Genomic DNA, 23,476 nt, shown 5'->3' on the forward strand with positions numbered 1-23,476 from the left:
AGGAATTTCCCTATGTTTTTGGGAATTCACAATAAGAATTCGTTTTGGTTTGAGAGAAGGTGTAGATCTGTCCAGCATTAAGATTTGGGAAATCCTGTGATGTATGTGCCTTTGATACATCTGACAATTACCCTCTATCCTTTGAGAATCCATTTGGAGGAGGAGTTGTATTGATTTGCTATAGTAGCTGTTTTGCTTAGTATGGCTCAGTGGAATTTTTTTTCTTTTCTTTAGCTTGAAATTAGGATACTGGAATAGCAGATATCATGGGAACAGCTTCCCTCTGCCCGCCGCCCCGCAAAATGTTCTGTCATCCATTTTATAATGTCTTTCTCTTCATCCAAATGTGGGATTTTGAACAACAGGGAAATCATTAGCTGGGGTCTTTCTTTTTGGTCAGTTTTGTCCAACCCACTACTGGAATTCCATTACTGTGGACATTTTTAGTTGGCGTTAGTGTGTTTAGATGGTAATGGGAATAAGATGTACTCTATTTTTTCTTTCAGTGACTGAATCTGTATTTTTGGGTATACTGTCTAGACAGTTTTTAAGTTCTAAACTTATGAGTGTGTGTTTTTGTGATTGGACTGGCCTTAAGGGGCTGTTTGGTTTGGGGTAACCAGCCCTGACCTTGGTCCTGGTATGATCACTCATCCTGCCTTTGATTACCATTAATCTTCACGTTTTTCTGGCCAGATGAATTTTTGGTTCTGGCTCTCTGGGTTTTAGTGTTTAGCCTATGATTCTCAGATCTGTCAACAAGGTTACAGGAGAATGGTTATGGTTATTCGAGGTTGTTGTTATGCTGTTTTCAGGGTTGTAAGTTAATCTTAAGTATAGTAGAAAATTAAAAATTTCTCCTTCTGAGCTTCTCAGTTCTTTCTTAGAACTTTCATTACTTTTCTGATTACTGGGCTGTTCTTCTCTAATCTGTTTTCATTGCTTACAGTGGTAAAACCCAGGGATATCTTCCCATCCACCAGCCATAGTAAACCTTCTGTGGACTTACAAATTGATTCCAGCTGTCATCTTTCTTTTTTCATTCATTCTGTTTGATGGCACTTAACTCCTCCTGTTTTCTGTCATATATAATTTCTCATTTATGTTTTATATCCTTCTTCGGATTGTTTCTTAAGGCATTCCTTACTCTTTGGTGTGTGGTTGGCTGGTTCTTTGTGTTTCTGGTGTGTGGCTGGCTGGTTCTTTGGAAAAGGTAGAGAATTGCTGTTTTCAGAGGAAGCTGCAAGTAAATGGATACATTCTGTGCTAGAAGATCTAAGGCCTTTCAAGAAATAGTTAGGGAGGCCTTCTTTAAGATACTTACCAGTGTGACATCCACGATGGCAAAAAAGAGTCTACTTCCTTTTGTTTCATGCATAAAAGAGGAGGGAAATTTTGCCAGTCCACCCTCGCTGTGTGGCAGCTGACCCTGTAAGTTTGTTCAGTCTGGTAGCTCTTAAAGAGGCCTGACTGAAGCCTAGAAGAGTTTGATTTTGATTCTGCAGATGAAGTAGATGGTGACAGTGTTTTGTAGTCTACAGCTACCTTGTAATAAAGTGTTGCTTGAAAGAAAAAAAAAAGGCATCGAATATAATTGGGTGAATTTTAGACTGCTGGCTGTATTATGCGTTCTAGTTATAACACTGATGTGGTAAGATCCCAGTTTGAATGGAGTTTTATTCTGTACACATTGTAGAATGTTCTAATAACCTTCACAGAGGAATGTTTATGCTTTTGTCCTTTGACTACATATCCTTGTAATTTATCCCAGACTAGTTCTTTTCCTTCTGAGTGTGGGGTCCTGTGTTGCTGATCTTGGGTTCCAAAACAAAGATGTCCATAGTAGTAGTGCTCTGAAAAGGTGGCTTTCAGAGTATCTGAGGTAATATCTCAGTAATTTCATATTTCTGCCTGTGAGATTAACAGCTGAGCATCTCCTTTCCCATGCTGAGATGACAATTCTTTCTGCCCTTCACTTGCCTTTGATTTTTCTGCTCTCCATTGGGGCATCCTATTTTGGTTCTTTCTCATCTAGTGCTGGTACCTTCTTCAAATCCAACCCTTGCCTCTTTTTCTAGATTCACATTGAGATTTTGATTTTAGTTTAGAAGCTGTTTCAAGGAGAATCTTCAATTACATGTAGAAACAGGATTTCCAGTTCTTAAGCTTTGTAGTTAACCACACATCTTGGTCAGGGCAAAAATAAAAAAAGATTGACCATCTTTATGAATGATATAGATTTTGTCTCATTGAGAAATCATAATAAGGTCTCTGGGAACTGATAATTATAGCATAGTTTTCTCTGACATTGTTGCACCATGAAGGATGATACTGTTTCTCCCACAAATGGCTATTGATCTCACTTTCTACCTATGAGGGTGGTGGGCCTTGCTCTTGGACATGTGATGGGGGACATAAAAGCAGGTTTAAGCATGTTCCTTTTTGCTCACAGGTGATGCAGGTTCTGAATGCTGATGCCATTGTTGTGAAGCTGAACTCAGGCGATTACAAGACTATTCACCTGTCCAGCATCCGACCACCGAGGCTGGAGGGGGAGAACACCCAGGTGAGAATAGGGAAGCAGGCATGCCTCTTTGCATAAACCAAAAGGAAAAAGTTGGAGAATTAATTAATATATGATACATATATGTGGGAATGCAAAGGGACAAGTATTTTAAATCACCACAGTATTATTTTCTAATATTTATAGCCTGACTACCATTGGGCAGGTCTCAGTGTCTTGTGGCCCACACCCACTGCTCTGCCGCATTTCACATGTTCACTGTTGGCACTTCTCCCCAGGGGACTTGAGTGCAGTGAGGGTTGGGATATGTGAGATGGTGGATGAGTTTATTAGCAATATCTTATGTTTCTGTGAATAATGAGAGGAGGAGGTCTATATCTCGTGTACATTGTAATAGGACCCGTTTCTGCTGGTCATTTTGATTTGATAGTTCTTTACGTTTTTGTTCTAGGAAGAAATGAATCTTGGTATATATATTCAGTGGGGTCACCTACTCATTTTTTGCAGGTAGTAACTAATTGGTAGTTAAACTGTTTGCTATTTTTTGGATCTTTTGGCAGATAGGTTGGTGTATGACTCAGGTATATCAATTTTGAGAAATGCTTTGTATGAAAACTCTAACAAGAGTTGGTATTACACGTACAGATAGTGTAATTTTTTTTTTTGTAGTCATGACAGTTACACAGCCATAAGAGTTATGAGAGTTGGGAATAGGGATTAAGGCTGAACATTTTTGGGGGTTTGGTTATGTCATATTTTTACAGACATCTTTCCCTCTTCTGTTTTTGTCCACTGATAACTAAAGTGTGTGATTGTGTTGACTAGTTATAGAACTAGTTCCTTAATGAGAGCCAGCGCCAAAGGCAAATATTTGGACAGTTTTCAGAAATTAACTATTGTGGATTGAAGTTTAGTGCTGTGTGTACTATCTATTGCCTGCTTTTTTTTTTTTTTTTTTTAAAGAAACAGAGTCTTGTTATTTTGCCCACACTGGAGTGCAGTGGCTATTCACAGGTGTGATCATTGCACACTACAGCTTCAAACTCCTGGGCTCAAACAGTCCTTCTGTCTCAGCCTCCTGAATAGCTAGGTCTATAGGTGTGAACCACTGCACCTAACTTATCTACCTTTTTTTTATTTATCCCTTTATACAAAAGGGATGGGATAAAAAAATCCCTTCTGTATAAAGGGATAAATAAAAAAAAGGTAGATAAGTTGGGTGCAGTGGTTCTAAAGGTGTGAAATTTGCTTTTCTGATGTTTTGCACATATACATATCTTGGTTGCTTTCACAAGTTGAAATTCATGCATTGTTTTCATTTGTGTGAGGGTTTAAAGACAGCATATAAGAGTAAAATAAAAATATGATTGTCTTTTGAGTCAGTTCATGCATAAAAAACACATACGGGATGGGTGATTTGAATGTCTGACCAATCAGTTTTTTCTCTCTCTTTTTTTTCCCTTAGAGAAGGCAGTTTAATGCAGCAAACAGTATTATGGTAAGGTTGAGAATTTAAATGCATGAAAGCTTAGAAATGCCAAAATAAGGTTCTCTCAGTAACTGTAGCTCTGCCTCATTGCACAGAGTAAATACACATCTCCAATTTTATCAGTATTGGGAGTAGTCCACAATTCTGCATCTGTGCTGTACAGTTGGAATTAAGGTTCCCACAGCAACCACAACTTTGAAATTCTTGAACGTTAATTTTTGCGCCTGTATCATCAGCCAGTGCATTATGTTAATGTAGACTATATAGCTGAATTTTAAGCAGTTTTTAGGGGGATGGGGGTGTTATAGCTTAGGTAGGATGATAGCAGGTTTTCTGAAGTAAGCACTAACCTACTACTGAGTATTTTTAGTTTTCCCAGGATCCTTTGGAACTCGTCAGTGGGTAAAAGATGCATTTTCCTTAGCCTAATGGCTGATGGGAAATTGTTGGAATTGGAGTATTTCTTAGTTTAGGCAGAATCTTGATTGTAGAATTTTTTGTCTCTTACAAGGCCTGTTACCTCTTTTTTTCTTCTTTTTTCTTTATTCTTTCTTTTTCTTCCTGTTCACTCCTGAGATCTTACTCCATTTTAAGACAGTTCTAAGTAAGGCTTAGCTGCAACAATCTACAACATATGGCTTATGAGGAAGATGGAGGAATGATTTCCATTATTTGTCTGTTAAAGTCCTTTGGAAGAGTTTAGTGAAGGGCCACATAAGAAATAAGTTAATAGAATGAACCTTGAGTGTAGTGGTGGAAGGCACCTTGAAGAGTAGCCGGTTTTGATAGGTGGTCTGGGTGATCTTCAGGTCAACTGCTGTACATTGTGAGTGTCAAAGATGAGAAGTGAGTCAACAGGAGGAATGGCTCTCTAGGCCAACACTGTCAGACAGATACATAAATGTGAGCCACACATGTGAACTCTATTTGTTATTTTAAATTAGTACGTAGTTAAGTTAAAAAACTAAAAAGAAACATTAATTGTAATTTTAAAATTTGACATATCCAAATTATTATATCATTTCAACATTTAATGAATATAAAAAATAAAGGAGACATTCTCCCCCTTTTTAAAACTAAATATTTGAAATAGGGTATGTACTGTACATTGGCACTACATTTTAATTCATTGTAGCATATTTCAAGGACTCAATAGGCACATGAGGCTAGTGGCTACCATTATGATTAGTGCAGCTTTAGAAATTTGCATAAACAGGTAGTCGTTGTTGATGTATATTTACAGATGCTTATTTTGCGCCAGATACTGTGCTGGGAGTGCAGCAGGGAATAAACAGATGTCCTATCTCTGCCTCATGGAACTTTAAAGTCTAGTAGGGGAAATACACAGTAATTTCATTTATGTTAAGTGCTACAAAAGAGAAGCTTAGAGTTTAGGAGAGTGCATAGTCTGGAAAGGCTACTTTGAGGAAGTGACATTTAAGGCCTGAAGGGAGATTAAGAATTAGCTAGATAAAAAGTGGGAGAAGAAAGTTTCTGACCTGGAGAGCAGCAATGACAAGAATTAGGTGAGTTTTGGGGACTAGAGAATGGATGGCTCTTGTGGATGGTGCATGAGGGGTATGACGCCTGTGTGGTACGAAACCATAGGCAGCGCCAGGTCAAACATGTCCTGTGAACATCTCAGGATACTCAGGAAGGGAGAGAGAAAATGGGGCATATGATGAACTGCTAGTGATTTTGTATGACTGCAACAGAGGATAAATTTTAGGGGAGTGTTAAGAAATGGGCCTGGAAGTTAGACAGGGGCCACTTGTTGAAGGCTTATATGCCATGCATTTTAGGTTTTGTCTTGAAGAATTTTGAACTGGTGAATGGCATGTTTGAATTTAAATACTCTTGGTTGTTTCAATTTACAAGATATGAAAGCAATTTGCATATAAAGAGAATATTATGCCTGGTAAAAACTTATTTAGCAAGGAACTCTGGAGTTTCTTTTGGTAAGCCTCAGTTGACCAAAGACTTGGAGAATGACGTGATGAAGAGTTAATGTCTTAGGAAATGTTAACTCTTTCAGGCTGATGAGTGAGAACTGTGGATGCTGCTGCAGCAGTCTTTCTTTCTTTTTTTTTTTTTGAGACGGAGTCTTGCTCTGTCGCCCAGGCTGGAGTGCCGTGGCGCGATCTTAGCTCATTGCTACCTCCGCCTCCCGGGTTCATGCCATTCTCCTGCCTCAGCCTCCTGAGTAGCTGGGACTACAGGTGCCCGCCACCTTGCCCGGCTAATTTTTTGTATATTTACTAGAGACGGGGTTTCACCGTGTTAGCCAGGATGGTCTCAATCTCCTTACCTCGTGATCTGCCCGCCTCGGCCTCCCAAAGTGCTGGGATTACAGGCGTGAACCACTGCGCCCAGCCTCCAGCAGTCTTTCTTTATACTTTCCTTTCGACTTAAAGAATCCCCCCACCCCCAACCCCTGCCCCTTTCCTTGGCCTGGGATTACTAAAATAAAAAAGAAAAAGAAGAAGAAGAAAAAAGAATTCCCCAGAGGTCTTATAAAGTGTACAAGATGCTGCTCTATGCTTATCTTAAAGTTACCAGAGATTTACAATATGGGTGTGGTAAGAAACATCACCTGGGAATCCTAGTGTGACTGTAACTTTATGTGTTTAAAGACTGAGCAACAGGCATCCTCTTGGAGTCTTAGGTTTCTGATTTCCTTTACTACGTACCAGCTGTTGTTACAGTCACAAGTGAAGCCCAGTTAAGTATTCATGACATAGATGTTGAGGCCAGGACCTCTGTTAGCTCATATGGCATCTTTGTGGAAATTTAGAGAAGGGTACTGCTTCTTCCTGTCACTATCATGCCAGGGGCCATGGCTTGGCAAGCAGAATGGAAGCTAAATTTTAGCTTCTGTTCGCCCTTTGTCCCCTTTGCCAGGTATACTTCTGCAAGGCACAGCATATTGGCAAGGCAAATGGCACAGCCATTTCTGCAAGGCAAAAATATCGGCCTGCCCTAGTTAGAACAGGCTGGTAGAATCTCCAAGGAAAACATCAAGGGCATTTTTTTGGGAATTGAGGAGTGGTTTTGTAGTTGCGGAAACATGGAGTGCTTGAGGATTGTTAAGAGGTGAAGGTCTGCGATGGATGGACTGTGGAGGGCCTTGAAAGAAACACTAAGGACATTACCTTCTCTCTAATTAAACTAGATGAGTGGGTGAAGAGGGAAAGTCTGTGGCATGGGCTCCCTCAAGGACAGGCATTCCTGCTCTAGTGCAGGCCTCCACTGCTAGCTCCCAGATGAGGACTCAGTGGGACTTTACCTTCAAGGAAGCATGGGGGAGGTTCTTTTAATATTTTCGTCCTCCGAGACAACTCTACATTTGGAGGATAGTAAGGCAAATTGTTTTTTTCTGTTTTGTACACAGAGACAAGTTCATTTCTCTTAAATTATACTGGAAGATGAGCTTTTTGCCTATTGCTAACCGTATTTCCGCTCCCTTAATTTGGTTACTTTCTAATTGGAGCCAGAGGAAGTACTTGGACAAACATTGTGATCAAAGGAACTGTTTTCACCCTAGGCTCTCCAGTGTTACCCAGGAATTCATGGGTAGCCACTTTTGGATTTTGGTTGGAGCTAGGTTTGTTGCTGGATAGTATTATGGGATAGTTAAAAGGAGGGATGTGCAGTATTTCCCTCTACAGGATTCTAGGTGGATATGTCTGATGTTGTTGATGGTGTTTCTGTGGCACCCTGCTTCTGGATTAATCCAGTGTCAAGTCGTAGGAGACATTAACTCTTTCAGGCTGAGAGTCAGTTAAGAAAGCTGACATGTGATGCTGTTGTGAACCTGGCCATGTATCAGGGTTTCTCTAAAGGTATAGTTTGTTTTATCCAGTTGTTTGCTATAAAGAAATGTGCTAAATCTTGGAGAAAGGCTGTGGGTTTTCTGAGCTGCTGTCTTAAAGGAGATAACACGTTGTGCGGATCTCAGGACTTCCTAGAGAGCGCTTGGCTTTGATCTAAAACTGGAAAGCCTAGTGCTCTATTGCCCAGCGCTGCTGTGGGTTTTGTTTTACGCTTGGAGTGTTAATGACAAAGGAAACAGCCCCCAGGCATCCGATGAAGGGGCTGACTTATTCTCCCTGAAGTCTATTCTTGCGATGCTGTTGTAGTTGACTAAGAGATACAGAGCTGAAATTTACCTTGAAAACAGGTAACATAATTTACCTAATCCCCAGGTGTTATGTGTATAAAGTTTGCTTTAGGTTGCGGGGCCTTTTTCTCAGATTCCTTTTCTTAGCTGTCTGTCTCTTCCATTCTCTGTCTTTGTATCTGTTTCTCTGTCTCTGACAGCCGCCACTCCCGGCGCTCCTGCTTAGTATGTTGGGAAGGAAGTGTGGAAACGCAAAGGTGGAGTCTTTCCCTCAGCTGGTAGTCACCCCCTGCTACCAGCTTCTATTCATTTCCATCACCCCGTCTTTTAGCATCCTCCCTGTGAATTCATTTACCACATAAAGATTTGTTCACACCAGAGCCTCCAAATATTCAGACCTGGGCACTAAAAGATCAGTTTTATTAAAGCTGCCATCTGCTGAACCTCCCAGTGTCCTTGTTGCCTTCTTTTGGGGAGTCCATCTCCCAGACCTGGCCTCCTGGCTCTCCAGAGCAGGCAGGTAGGAGAGAGGAGCTGAGATAGGTGCATTAGTGATGCCCTGGGATTCTTAAGGGCTTTTTGTCAGAGGAGGGGTCATGTAAGGCACTGATAACTCCATTCATTATACGGGGCTCTGGGGTGCTTTGCCATTAAAAGCGATTTTCAACCTATTCCCTCCAGTTTAGATTTCTAAAGCCAAAATGACTGGACCCTCTGGACCCTCAAGCTGACTTTGCCGACTCTGAGACGCATGCCAACAGAAAGCTGTGGGGTTAGAGACCCTAAGTGAAATTGGAGCAGGCCAGTAAACCCACTCACTATGATCTGCTTGTGACTGCTTGTGACATAAGGCAAATAGCAAATTAGAGAGGGACTCCAGCTTGGCGTTAAGGACCTTGGAGAAAAGCAAAAGCTCTTTGAAATGGATATAGCACTTCACCAGTCTCCAATGGAGAGATTTTGGGACTGCAGCAATGTGATCAAAAGATGCAGAATGTGTCAGAGTCTGGCGAGGCATTCTGTACGAGTTTCAAATTTGTTTGATCTGGGCATTTTTGAGAAGAACGCTTGAAATCTTCTTTGTTAGAAGACTGAAAAAAAATTACTATTAGAAGACTGTGGGTGGGTCTTAGCTCGTCTATTTAAGATTCCAGGATATATGTGTCCTGATTTTTAAGATTAATATCTGGGTACCACCACTTAAAACATCCCTGTGACCTATTCCTGAGCAGTAGAGGTCAGGGAGTAGGGAGACAAGCCTGCCTCCTCGTGATGAGGTCAAGACATTTGGTATCTGGGTAGATAGCAGACGTTGCTGAAGTGCACATTTTACTGATCTCTCTAAGTGAATTTTGAACTGGAGAAGACAGCATGTGCCTGTCTTGTTGCCCTTTGATTTCCTTTCTTCTCCCCATTACAAGTTATATTTTCTTTCATTTCCTTTAGTTATGTATTCCCTTTCCCAGGATCTTGGTTATCTCCTTCAAATAATTTTTTGGGATTTTAACAGTCTTCTGGAGGGTCTTGGTGGTTTATCCCTGAACTGGGTGCATTTACTTCTATCAATCCATATCTCTCTCTTCCTTTAATCATCACTATCACACAGTTCTACATTTTCAATTTATCTAAATCTTTCTAGTGCTGGTATGTTCATATTTCTTGTCTCTTCTCAATCTTGTGAGCTGCAGTAATTCTGTGTTGCTTCTAGAGTTGACAGCACCATCATCTTCACTGACCTGTGAGCATTTACCATACCTGCTGTGCTGAGGTAACCCTCTTTCTTGACCTAGTTCTTGAAGGCCCCTTTAGGCCAGAGACTTCCGTACACACCATCTTTCCCTTCTCTGTAGCATCCTGTACTGTTTATTTGTATACATCCCTACTTTCCGTTGTGAAGTCTAACCTCTTCCAAGGCCAGGAATGGAAGGGTCTTCCCAGCTTTATATCCCTTCTTCCAGAATCTTACAGAGTGCAGTGAATAAATAAACATTTAATAAACGTTTGAATCAGAATATCTTCTGAGGCATAGACCTAATTCCATATACTGCTTGTGAGTGGCCATCATTTTTACCACCTCCCAATCCCAACCCCCTTGACTGCTCAGCCACATTGGATACCAATGTGCTGGTACCCAACTATCTCAGGAGGGAGGTTTTGCACTCCTGTTTTTTACTGCTTCCTAATTGGATTGCTTGTTTTGCTGGCTAGGTCACACATGGCTGTTTTCTGTAGACACTTCCTCTTCTACACTCCCAGTTTTAATCTAGTTGCTGCCACTGGATTGACTCGCCCTGCCTCTCTCTGTGTGGTGGTTTTCCTCATAATGTATATTCCATTAGCACAGTGTAGATTGAGTTTAGTCCACCAGAGGGGTTAATTTCAGGATTTTAACTGCTTTTGAAGATTGGTCCCCAATTGACTTTCTTTCAACACCTCTACTCTGATTCAGGCTTTTCTGAATATGTTCCTTTCATATTAGTTCAGGTATCTTGATTCGTTGAAGTTTATAGTTGCAGTTTTTACTGAGGGGTATATATATATTTTACTGTTGTCGACCTTGTTGGTTGTCAGATTATTTCTTTGCTTGGAACTAATTTTAAAATCAATTAGAGATCTTTCCCTTCATCTTTCTCTCTTTATTTATGAGATACTGATTGCAGAGCTACCTATACTGTGTTTAGATAAATTACTTTTTTTTTTGTATAACATTTATATTCAAGGCAAGTTTAGTGCAGTCATCTAGTGCTTCGCATTTTTGCAGGCCAGGGCTGTAGGTTTCATTCCTTGGTGGGCTAATTAGCTTTGTACTGGGAAAATTTTGTGCAGTTCAGAAACCAAATATTTAAGTTCCTTGTGTACTTTAGTCACTGTGGGTCTGGGAAATTACTTTTATGAATAAGGTGTTTATAATTTTAGGATCCATATCTCTAATCCTGACAAGTATGTGTATGTGTTGTGGTCGGTCACCAGTTAGACTTTAGACTGATGACGGATTATGGATGAAGCAGCATCATTTCTGTCACTGTTCTAAAAAAAGGCTTTTCAGAACTGAGAGTGGAATGGGAAGCTTAAGGACACAAATGATTGCTTTTTTTCCCCTACCAAATGACAGGCCAATTGCTTAGGCATGTTTTTGATGTCACTTTTCATTTTAGCCTTCCTCTGAAAATCTACGGTCAGTTTATGGGCTGTTCACATTGGACAGCTAGCTAGCTAGCTAGTTATTTATTTATTTATTTAATTTTATTTATTTATTTATTTATTTATTTATTTATGATGAAGTCTTGCGTTTGTTGCCCAGGCTGGAGTGCAGTGTGGCGATCTCAGCCTCCGTCTTCAAGCGATTATCCTGTCTCAGCCTTCCGAGTAAATGGGATTACAGGCATGCACCACCACGCCCGGCTAATTTTGTATTTTAAGTAGAGATGGTGTTTCTCCAGATTGGTTAGGCTGGTCTCAAACTCTGACCTCAGATGATCTGCCCTCCCCAACCTCCCAAAGCACTGGGTTTACGGGCGTGAGCCACTGCACCTGGCCTGACATTGGACAGCTCTTAGTCTCACCATCTACTCTGATATCTGTCTGTTTTTGGCAAATACCTTTGCCTGGTTCAGTAGTATATTGGTGGCCACCAAGGAGTATTGCTGTTTCACAGTAGGGTCTCTATTCAGTTTAGCTGTGAAGGCATTTTGGAGACTTTGTGTTCCTTGCCTTTTCATTTCTCTGTTAGAAGCCACTGATGTAATAGCCTTCAATTCCTTGTTTCACGTTATTAGGCAATTAGTGTGGACAAGCAGAAATATCCCCTTTGTGTGTGTTCAGACATTGGTCTCAGAATCTGCTTACCTCTGCTGTCCTGCTGGTTCTGGATAGCCCACATGATGGACGCCTGTAGTTTTGCTGTAAAATACTTTTTCATTTTTTTTCTGCATTTTTTTCTCCTTCCCTACTCAGTTTGATTTTTTTGGGTCATGTAAATTTGTCATTTCTTCAAATCTGTTGCTAACTAACTGCCTAGCACATAGTTGATACTCAGGTGTTATATATATAGTGTCTCATTGCATTCTCATTGGGGGTCTGTACTCATTATTCATAATTTGGGGATATAGGGATGGGCAGAATATGCTGACACCTGGCTTTCTACCACTCTGCCTTTCCTAGGACATGTTCCTCATCACTAGTGGGAACGCTGAACTTTTTTCACATGCTGTTGTCTGTTGTAAGGTGGGCCACAATTAGGAGAAAGCCACATTCATATTCGTATGGAGCTGCCTTTAGCAGCATCTGCTTCTCCAGCTGGAGAGGCTTGTTTTAGAACGACTGGCATGCGGAAGCGGTAGGTGGAGGTCTGGGAGGGGCTGTGTACCCAGGGCTCCCTTTCCAGCCTCCCGTCTCCCTTAGGCTCTTTCTGGCCTGAGGCCTGGTCCCCATGGTTGAGGGTACAGACTGCACTGCCCGCCCGATTCTGATTGCACCCCCTTTCCTCTACTTCATACTGCAGCTGCTTTGAGCGAGTGCACTGTGTTCTGCACGGGAGAATTGGCAGACAGTTCCACATGCTGGTTTTGGCCATTGGGACATCCAGGATTATTAGGCCAGTTTGTACTTTAAGAGGAGGGAGCCTTGACATCCCTCAAAGCGGCTTATTTTATTTATTTCTAATAAAGGGGAAAGAAGCTAGCCCAGCCCTTCACTGTTCCTTTCAACGTAGCTGGCTCAGAGTTTTCCTTGGGAAAACATGCAGGGTTCCTTCCACCTGCTTGAGCCAGGCTCTGTCCTTCCTTTGCAGATTGCCCTGTGGTGCCTGCCTCTTCACTCTCCTAAAGCTTTTTGGCTTTACTTTTCTTCCCTCACCCCTCCCAGTTTTCCCTCAGAGGACTGACTGGTTCTTTCAGCCTAGACACTCCTGTTTGCCTGCCAAGTTACCCTTCTTCCGGAGGTGCACAGCCTCAGCACTGTCAGAGTTCAGGAAAACATAACCTCCTCCAGTGAGAAGCCAGTCATAACAACGTTTGGGTCCATTGTTCTTATTATTAGATATCCATGAAATCTGCCTGGTAGAGAATCGTCATTGGGGCTCTGCTGGAGAGATATGTCTCAATCCTAAAAGACACAAATTAGTACCAGAGTACCTGATATCGTAGATGGAAACTGACAAACTGGAAACTCAGTGAAATAAAATCCTATGCCTTTCATCTCTCACCCCCATCACCCAGCAAGAAGTACATTCTCAGGGCAGAAGCTGATGGTGTTGAATGTCTCTCTCGTCTCTTTGTCTAGCAGTGTAGTGAAATGTGCTCTAGTGGGAATACACTCTCTCCTTGCCCTTGTGCCCACCCCAGAGATGGAGAATCTGGAGACTTTGGCCCTTTTGGCCAAGCACATTGTCTTCCTCACCTCATGGTTCTCAAAAGTTTTGTTTCTTTGTTTGCTTTCGTGTTTTGACTTGTCAGTGTTTCTGGAAGTATCTGAATATAGATACTTACTATATAGAAGTATCTGAATAAAGAGTGTAGGTATGTGCTTTTGCTACTTTAGTTTTCATCTGGATTTCTTTGAATTACCTCCCCTGTGCCACACTGTGGTGCCTTCCATTTCCACCTGCTACCCTCCCTCTTGGAGTGCAGAGGGAATTTGTAAACTTGGGTTTGAATGATGAGGTCATTTCTGACCAACACAATTTGGTCATTCTATTAGTTGTTCCTGCAGACCTTACAAAGGAGTGTGTTGCTGTTCTTATATGCCCTTGTCTTGTGTTATTCAGAAATCCTCTGTGCTATGCTTTGGATGCTACATGAGCCTGCAAATGAATGCTTAGCATTGTTGAAATTGCTGCCCTTTAGCTGTCTGGCTTTGGGTTCAGCCAGAAAGAGCGGCATCTTTAACCTGAGTCACTTTTTGAAACATGGACAACAACGAAACTGTATTCTAGCTTTATTGAGCAACCACATTTGAGCTGCTTATTAAATACAATTTTATATTCTAGAAAACTACATTTGTACAGTTTAAGCAAGACCAATGTTCTTTTGCTCTTAGAAGAAGTTAAATAAATTTATATCTTATTTGGTAAAATCTCTAAATCTGTAGCTTGTAGGTATTGATTTCAAGAAGACACCTCACTGATCACAGAAACGAGTGAGTGGATGCAGCATGCTCCTGGTATGGCACAGTCTTCCTCATTCTGGCTTATTTGTAATGTCAGGTTTCAACTTTGGTGTTTGTAAATAGTGGCAGGAGGTTTCAAAACTCCAGTTGTTTAGAGGCTGTAAGATTTACTTCCTTGATGCCTATGGAAGGAACCAGGCTTCAGACAGCTGTGGTTCAAAATACTTTTTTTCAGCTTCTTTCTCATTTCCTTTTTCACATCGATCTTTAATTTTCTCTCTCTCTGTTCTCTCCCCCTAGCTTGGTCTTCATTTTTACTGTCTTGGTGTTGGTCAGGATTAATATAAGGGAGTGAGGAATGAAGAGGTTAGTTTTATTTCCCCTTTTCTCCCTTTACCTTAAGTCCACACTGACTCTGTTTTCTGCCTAATTGTAACCTACTGCCATGGATAATTGAGGGATGGAAAGTCCCTGATGGTATTTGAGGTTACTGATTTTAATGCAGTAGAGGACTGGGAAGATGTAAAATCTAAAGAAGCAGTTTTGACTCTCCCACTCCCATGCTTTGTGTATCTTTCAGTGATCGTGGTGTCCCTAAAGTAATTTTTGAGCAGTTCTGAAGCTGAGGAGTAGGGACTGTTTGTTATTTCTGGCTGCAATTTGACTTTGGTACATCTGTCTTTTACCTAGGTCCCCTTCCTTGCTAGGGAAATTATGTCCATGTGTATGGTTCTAAGGTATCCCCTGATGCAAAGTTTTACAAGGGCAAATCATTTGATTGTTAACTGTTAGATTCACTGCAAATATGGCTGCCCAACATTATTGCTTCTCATTTGCTACAAATGAGCTCCAAGTCTTCTGGGTTTACACAGGACTGCTCTGAGGACAAAGATTAAGTGGATTTCTGTTGATGCCATATATTTTGATTGCACAGCAGAGTCGCAGTGTGTATTTGGGGCCTGCCACTGACTGCCACTGCCCTTCTCTTCATGGTTTCTCTCCCTCTCCTCCCTCTAAGCCCTAGCTGAGAGGCACAGGTGCGTGCCCCGTTGACTCTCACGGTGAAATCTAGTTGAGCTTTTCCCCTAGAGTAGAGGCCAGATCAGTTTTTCTTAAGATGTAGTTCATAAGCTACTTGTGTTAAAATCTCTGATCAGAATGTTCATTTTTCACAATTGCCAGGTATCTCTATTGCACTTCAGCTTGAGAACCACTGTTCTAGATTGTTGCTCGTAGCAGCTTAGTAAAGCTCTCTCTCCAGGATTTTGGTCTCTGACAATGCAATTTTTCTTTTTTGAGCCAGACTTCAGTGCAGTAATATCTCTGCAATTTCCTGTGTGAGATTCTCTGCTCCAGGTCTCAGAGCCAGATGCTAAGCAGACATGTCCCTCTTAGCTTAGAATATCTCCTGAGGATTCCAGCGAAAGGAGATATAAGAGTTCTGCCTGAAGAAGTTTATCTGCTTCAGAGAACAGAGTTCTCTAGGGAATAGTAGAGTTTCTTAGGGTTTGTAACATACTATTTGAGCTTATGTTTAGGTGGGGCCTGCTATTTATGGTTTCAGGGTGAGTTTTACTTCATGACAAAAAGAGAAACGGTTTATGAAGTGGTTCCTTGTTAGATCTGGGGTCACACCTCATGTGCGATTATATTAGCTGAACTCGGTGTGGCAGAGAAAAGGATGCAGGCTAAAGAACGTGTTTGCCTCTGGCGTGTGCAGGCAGCCCTCAAATGGTTGGAAGAAAATATAGGTGCTTTATGGTACATACAGAGAAGGTAGGAGCTTGATGGTGTTTCAGGATACAGCACAGCAAAATCCTCAAGTGCCTTCGGAACTGCGACTGGCACCCTAACACAGTGTGCGGGTTTAGTGTTAGCAGACGATCTGTATTAGGACTAATGGAGGAAGTCTTGTCCTTGTTTTGAGGCCTTACAGTAGTCTTCTGAGTTCTTTTCAGGACTCAGCTCTGAGCATTACAGGATGAGAAATGCTGTCTGTTAGACTAATTATCTGATTTATGCTAAATAAATGCACAGATGTGATTTAAAAGTCAGTTTTGGGGTTTATTAATTTATGATGCAATTTCCAGCTGCCAAACAGACCAAAATGTTTTGATGGGCCAAGGGCGTTCTTTCTTGTGGAGGAAGTTTGCTTATTACTTACAGAGTCTGAGTAAAGGAGGTTGCTGGGTACTGAGGAAAACTGAGGTGACCCTAAGTATGTGCCTGGCCCAGACAGAGTGTGAGGTGCTGGGCATGCACTATTTTGTTGACTCCTCTACCCTGTCCTTGGGAAAATAATGACAACTTGTTCAGGGTTCCTTCTCTGGTAAGTGGAGGAACCAGGATTCTATTTGCCTCCAAAAGTGCCGCCTGGACCTGGAGGTTGGTTGGGTGGGTTAGTGGCCTTCTCCCTTAGTGTTGACTGGACTTCTTCCTGAGCTCCGGTTTTTCAGGATTTCCACTATCTACCAGAAGCTGTAACTGGCTGTCTTTGTTACTGTAACACATGCTTTCTTATTTCAACATATTTTTACAAATGAAAATATTTCCTACAACCATTTTTGGAGGCACCATAATTTATATCAAGAGAGGCTCTAGGGCTGGGCATGGTGGCTCATGCCTGTAATCCTAGCACTTTGGGAGGCCAAGGCAGTAGGATTGCTTCAGGCTAGGAGTTCCAGGCCAGCCCTGGCAACATAGTGAGACCCCCATCTCTATAAAAAAGAAAAAAGTACCTTTAATTTTAAAAAAGGCTGTAACGTATATTTCTAAAGGGTGACCTGTTTTTGTTTTCTTTTTGAGATAGAGTCTCACTCTGTGCCCAGACTGGAGTGCAGTGGCACGATCTTGGCTCACTACAACTTCCAGCTCCTGGGTTCAAGTGATTTTCGTGCCTCAGCCTCCCGAGTAGCTGGGATTACAGGCATGTGCCACCACGCCCGGCTAATTTTTGTATTTTTAGTAGAGATGGGGTTTCACTGCGTTGGCCAGGCTGGTCTCAAACTCCTGACCTCAGGTGATCCTCCGCCCGCTTCGGCCTCCCAAAGTGCTAGGATTACGGTTGTGAGCCACCACGCCCAGCCTGACCTATATCTTTTAAATTGTCTTGTCTCCTTTCTGAAGTTTTCCTGGCAATGATCTCATGGCTTAAAAGAGTCAGGTCAACTCTGCGAAGAGACTGAATTCTCCCTTTTTAATACAGAGTCTCAATACTAGTCATTTTTGTACAGTTTCTGAGCCCTGAGAGCACCTGTTTCTAGATAGTTCATTGTCATTTTAATTTTCATTCATTATTTTCATACATTAACCCCATTAGATAGATGGCTTGCATTTCTGCTTTCATCTTCTCTACCCTAGAAATTTTTCCTGATTATAAATGTGACATAATCACTTTATAAATTTGGGAAAATTTAAAGAAGAAAATACAAATTACTTAAATTTCACTGCCCAGAGGCAATGTCACAACTGTTAATAATCTCATGGCCTTCTCAGTAGCTTCTCTGTTCATGTTTTATTACTGAGAATTTCTTCTGGCCTTTAAATAATTTCCTAAAACATGATTTTTAATGGCTATGCAGTTGTTAATGTGGACGTGTCATAATTTAACCAGCATTCACCTATTTTTTTATTTTTTATTTATTTATTTTTTTGAGACAGAGTCTCACTCTGTTGCCCAGGCTAGAGTGCAGTGGCACGATCTCGGCTCACTGCAACCTCCACCTCCTGGGTTCAAGCAGTTCTCTGCCTCAGCCTCCGAGTAGCTGGGATTACAGGCATCCGCCACCACGCCTGGCTATTTTTTTTGTATTTTTAGTAGAGATGGGGTTTCACCATGTTGGCCAGGCCGATCTTGAACTCCTGACCTTGTGATCCACCCACCTCGGCCTCCCAAAGTGCTGGGATTACAGACGTGAGCCACCGCGCCCACCCCAGCATTTACCTATTTTTGGATATATCAGTTATTTCCAATTTTGATGATTATATCTTCATTCTTAAAGTGAAAATTTGCCTTGAAGTACAAAGCATTAAACAGTCCATTCAGATTAGAGGTAGCTCTTAGGTAAGTTGTGCTGTAGTACAATGTATGCAGTTTGTACCACAGATACATGTTCCCAGAGGGGCTGATATTTAGTCCTGCTGGCAGTACACTCTCTAATCACCTAATTCCTTATCTATTTGTGTTATTTAGAAGCAGGCTGTGATCCAGGCCCTTTGTGTTTTGTTGCCAGAATGCCCATCCCCCCAAACAGCTGAACTTGCTGCTTCTGAAATAAAGGATAGAGTGGATAGGTACATCTTCTCCTGGGGACCACTGCTCTTTTCTGTTGCCCTGGCTGGGAACCGGTGAGACGTTTTATGGGAACACAAAGGCTCCCATGGCAGTTCATGCATGCAGCCTGTGGTATTTACTTGTTTTGGCCGATAAGCCGCTCTGTCAGGTACTTCTACAGTGCGCTTGTGAGTATTTGCACAATTACATTACAGATTATTAACTTGCACCCTATTGTGATAAAAACAATCACCCCCAAGTAAGTGTATGTAAAGCAATTATATGTAATTAAAATATAAGAGCATAAGTGACCAGTAGATAATTAAAATCACTGTTGCTAAAGAAATATACCACACCCTCACTTTGAGGAGGATGATGCTGCCATGCCAGTTCAGGGTTGGCAAGAAATTAGACAAATGAGGGTTCTCCCCAGCAGTTCTGCCTACTGTGCATGAAGTCTGAGCACTGTCAACCTAGTCTTGTTTGTTCTCAAGAAGTGGTACGGTAACTGGGCACTGTAGCTAATGCCTATAATCCCAGCACTTTGGGAGGCCAAGGCAGGTGGATCACCTGAGGTCAGGACTTCGAGACCAGCCTGGCCAATACGGCGAAACCCCGTCTCTACTGAAAATGCGAAAGTTAGCTGGGTGTGGTTGTGGGCACCTGTAATCCCAGCTACTTGGGAGACTGAGGTAGGAGAATTGCTTGAACCTGGGAGGCAGAGGTTGTAGTGAACCGAGATCCCGACATTGCTCTCCAGCCTGGGCGATAAGAATGAGACTCCGTCTCAAAAAAAAAAAAAAAAGTGGTATGGTATGTATAGGGGGTTACAGCTCACATTGTTGAGATCGCTACAGGTTCAGTATCCCCTGTCTAAAGTGGTTGGTACCAGAAGTGATTCAGATTTTGAATTTTGGAGTATTTGAATGTGCTCACTAGGTGAGGATCCGTAGTAGGAAAATCTGAAATCTGAAATGTTCCCATGAGTATTTCTTTTGAGTATTATGTTGGCATTCAAAGAATTTCAGCAGTTGAGCATTTCGATTTTTGAATTAGGGATACTCATCCTGTATAACCTACAGTCTGCCTCTCAAATACACTTTAAGGCAAGAAGGCAACCTTTGACAAATGCAGACCCAAGGACAGTGTACTGTCTGTGTTCCATGTCATTCAACAATTGAGCTGCTCGTTTTTTACTGGCTTAATATTTGGTTTGATGCCTTGAAAGCATAGAGAATATTACAATAATCCAACCCAGAAGTGACCATAACTCTATATGGTTAACGTGTGTGGTATAATGAGAAAACACTCTCAGATCCTCTAGAGTGTTCACACGTTCAGCTTTGTATCTTCTCTAATTATTTTTCATGTGTCCCTTCTCACTGTGGGCAGCTTCTCCCAGCCCCAAGGACTGGTACATTGATTACTCCTAGTGCATTCTGTCAGTCACTGGAAGTGTCGCTTGGCCTTCCTCAAAGGTGTCTCTTTTTTCTTTTTCTTTTTCTGTTTCTTCTTTTTTCTTTTTTTTTTTTGTATTTTTTTTGAGATGGAGTTTCACTCTTGTTGCCCAGGCTGGAGTGCAATGGCACGATCTCGACTCACTGCAACCTCCGCCTCCCAGGTTCAATCGATTCTCCTGCCTCAGCCTCCTGAGTAACTGGTATTTTAGACACCTGCCACCACTCTTGTCTAATTTTTTGTATTTTTAGTAGAGATGGGGTTTCACCACATTGGCCAGGCTGGTCTTGGACTCCTGACCTCAGGTGATCCACCGGCCTCAGACTCCCCAAAGTGCTGGGGTTATAGTGTGAGCCACTGTTCCCGGCCCTGAAAGTTGTTTTTTTAAGGTTCACCTCTTTATCTGGGAGAAGTCCATTGGTAGGAGGGGAGAAGGCCCAAATGAAAGTTGCATCTATTTGCTGCTCTTTTCCTGAGGTCTTTTTCTTATCTCCCTTCCTCTCAGAGAGGATCATCTCTTCAGGTAAACAGGCTCCAAGGAACCTGGAAAACCAGGGGAGGATGGGGGGAGATAAGAGCTAAGTTACAAGTTTCTGACTTGCTTTAGGGGGTCACCCTGTATGACCCTCCAGGGTGGTCTCCCACTCATTCTTCCTACCTTTCTGCCTCCACTTGTATACTTTCCTCCTGTTCCTCCTCTCTTACTGGCTCTGGAGAGCTAGCCTTAAGAGCCAGTAGAGGGCTTTGGAAGGACACTTGCAGGGTGTGTTTGTGTGATGCACAGGAAGTGTGAGTGGAGATATTTTAATTTGTGCACAGGTGTGTAGCTTGGAGCGACATTGGCTCCCTCTGGTTCAATTCTGATGAAACAGAGCAGTGGGTTTGTGCTGAAATGTGTCTGCAGTTTCAGTAAGGGAAAGAAGGGGTTCAGGGCTGGTGATCATTCAGTGATACTGTGTCATTTGTATGGGTCCTTCCCTGTGGTTCTGAAGAATAAATTAGTATCTTGGTCATTTGAAAAAGTAATTTTAGCTCGTAGACTTCCTGTCACACTTGAGTAACTTTTGGAAAGTATAATGTTTTTACCCAAATCCCATTAAATGTTAGGCGCTCTTTCTATGTTCCCTTTACTGCCCTTTTACTGATTAGTGAAATATTTATGTGAACTCAGAAGGCTGATTTATTTATTTTATTGTCTTTTTTAATAACTTGCTTCTCCCTAGTGCTGGGTGCTTTCTGAGGCCCAGACAACCATCATGATTTCTTTGGTGATAATCTTTTGCCCTCCCCTGGCCTGCATCCTCAGGAGATCACTTGGAGCTTTCTTAGCTTTAATGAAGCCTCTAGCTGTTCTGCCCGCTAGGTGGGTGGTAATAAATCTAACCAAAATGCCCACCAAGGGAGAATGTAACTCATTTTAGGGCATATGGCACATTAGTGACTAAGACTCAGCATCCTGATTCTTGATTCCCAGGGACAGCCATGGAAGAGATGTAGAAGTAAAATGCCACATTCTGAGTTGGACTTGATCCTCTTGCCCTGGAAGCCTATTTCTTGTCTTAGGTCTGAGGGTTTAGTACATGGTTAAATTGCTGGCCAAGTGCCCCAGACATTCTTTAGCACCTGTCTCTGGACAAGGAATCAGGCAGGGGCTGATGAGAATGGTCTCTGATATGTTGCTCTTGAAATTATTTTGGCCCAAGTCTTAAAGTCATGGTGGTAAAAGATTAACTAGAAGAGAGTCTCTGAGTGGAGAGACATCCTATGCACAATCTTCTCCTCCTCTTATTGCCAGCATAAAGCAGTTGCACTTCTGGCTGGCAGATTCGCCCTTACTAAGTCTGTGCTTAGGTTGCTGTCCATGGTTAAATTCTCGCTGCCTGCAAGCTCAGATCTCAGGTATTGTTTTAAGGTTCAGGGCAAAACAGGTTTCTGTAATCTCTCCTGCTGTAAGGGTAACTGGCTGTATTTGTTTGTAATGGACACATGTCTGGCTGTGTGTGTGTTTGTGTGGACTACCTTTCTTTTATTCATCAGGCATCTATTGAATGGATAAGGTTTGTAAAACCATTTTCTTTAGCAAGTAGCCTGGGTATTTTTTTAAACATTTATTTTTCATGTGTTGATTTGGAACAAAAAGCACACACAACTTGAAATGCAATAAAAGACTAATGAGAAACAAAGCCATGAACTCATCAGTGTCTCAACTCTACTAAATTAGAGTCCCCAAAGAATCAGAGTAACTCGTCTGTGTATCAAGCAGCAGAACCGATTATTGCCTGCTTTGGGTCTGACTCTGTAGCAACATGGCTCAATCAGCAGAATAACGCAGAGGAAAAATGTTAAGAATAGGTGCTTTTAATGCAGCTCTCAATCCTGGGCTGCGCATCAGAAATCACCCAGGTAGCTCTTAATTAGCATACATGCCCCAGGTCTACTGAATTTCCAAGGGGATGGGGGTTGGTCTAGTAACTTTTCTTCCCTCTACACTCCAAAGCTCCTCAGATGCTTCTGATGTGCAGCTAGGATTGAGAACCACTTTTTAATGTGTCCTGGGTATCTGTGGTAGAAGTGGAGATCTGGTGAGATTGATTCTGGATGGGAGTCTTAAGCTTGAAAGTGATAACATCAAAACCAAATCAAATCTTGTAGATGCAGATGTTGTTTAGCCTGCTTTAAGACTTACATAAAGTAATCATATTCTTTTATACTTTGGAGAATTTTTACTTATTCCATAATAAAGATGTCATAGCCACTCATTTCTTAAACGATGAGTTTAAATATTTCCCATCTGGAAAGCTCTTTCCTTGAAAAGGTTTATTACTTATCTGCCTCCTCTGGAAGTAGGGAGAGAAAATCATTAACATAGTAATAGTGTCTGACTTATCTTGTCTGTCCTATGGTTTGTGCCGGTAGTTTCCTTAAGAGCCATAATGTGGCCTGATTTATGAAACTTACCTGGGAAACTTTTATTCTCCCATAAGAATACCTGTAACGTAATCAGGATACTTAGATGGGTAAATTTCATTCCAGGCTTGATTTGCCCTATATATAATTAACTTTCTCAAGAAGAAAACCTAAAATGACTCTTAAATATTGAATGTGATTTTATAAGATGGCTCCTTGAAATGCCCTTTTCCTCCTTTGTCCTTTACCTGTTTGTTTTTTGTTTGTGTGCTTGTTGTTTTACCTTAAAATCGCCTGGGGGAACTTGAAAACAAAACAACCACTGCCCAGGCCTCAGCTAGAATAATTAAAGCAAATCTCTGGGAGTGGAGTGCAAACCTTGTTGTACCGCAGGTGATTCTAATTCTGAAAGAGACTTGCAAGCCCCTGTGTTGACTGTTGCTTGGTGAGGTGCCTCTCTGCTGGCTGTTTCTTCTTCCTCACTCTTTGCTAACGTTGCCTTCAGTTGTGTACCTGTTGTGGCCCTTGGGAGACCTAATCATTTCACTCCTGCAGGCAACTTCAAAGGCCCACTTGTTAGAATGGAACACAGTAGATTCC

General features: G+C 41.8%; 1 protein-coding gene across 1 annotated transcript in view; it reads left to right on the forward strand.

Annotated features, from left to right (window-relative positions):
- SND1 (staphylococcal nuclease and tudor domain containing 1) overlaps nucleotides 1-23,476 on the forward strand; it is a 443,852-nt gene that overhangs the window by 68,208 nt on the left and 352,168 nt on the right. Inside the window, exon 10 of the mRNA XM_011939537.1 lies at nucleotides 2,453-2,566. Within this exon, the coding sequence (XP_011794927.1) occupies nucleotides 2,453-2,566 (114 nt within the window). The remainder of the gene's footprint in view (nucleotides 1-2,452; nucleotides 2,567-23,476) is intronic.

The sequence above is a fragment of the Colobus angolensis genome, unplaced genomic scaffold (genome assembly GCF_000951035.1).
Source record: "Colobus angolensis palliatus isolate OR3802 unplaced genomic scaffold, Cang.pa_1.0 Scaffold182, whole genome shotgun sequence".
Lineage (NCBI taxonomy): Eukaryota > Metazoa > Chordata > Mammalia > Primates > Cercopithecidae > Colobus > Colobus angolensis.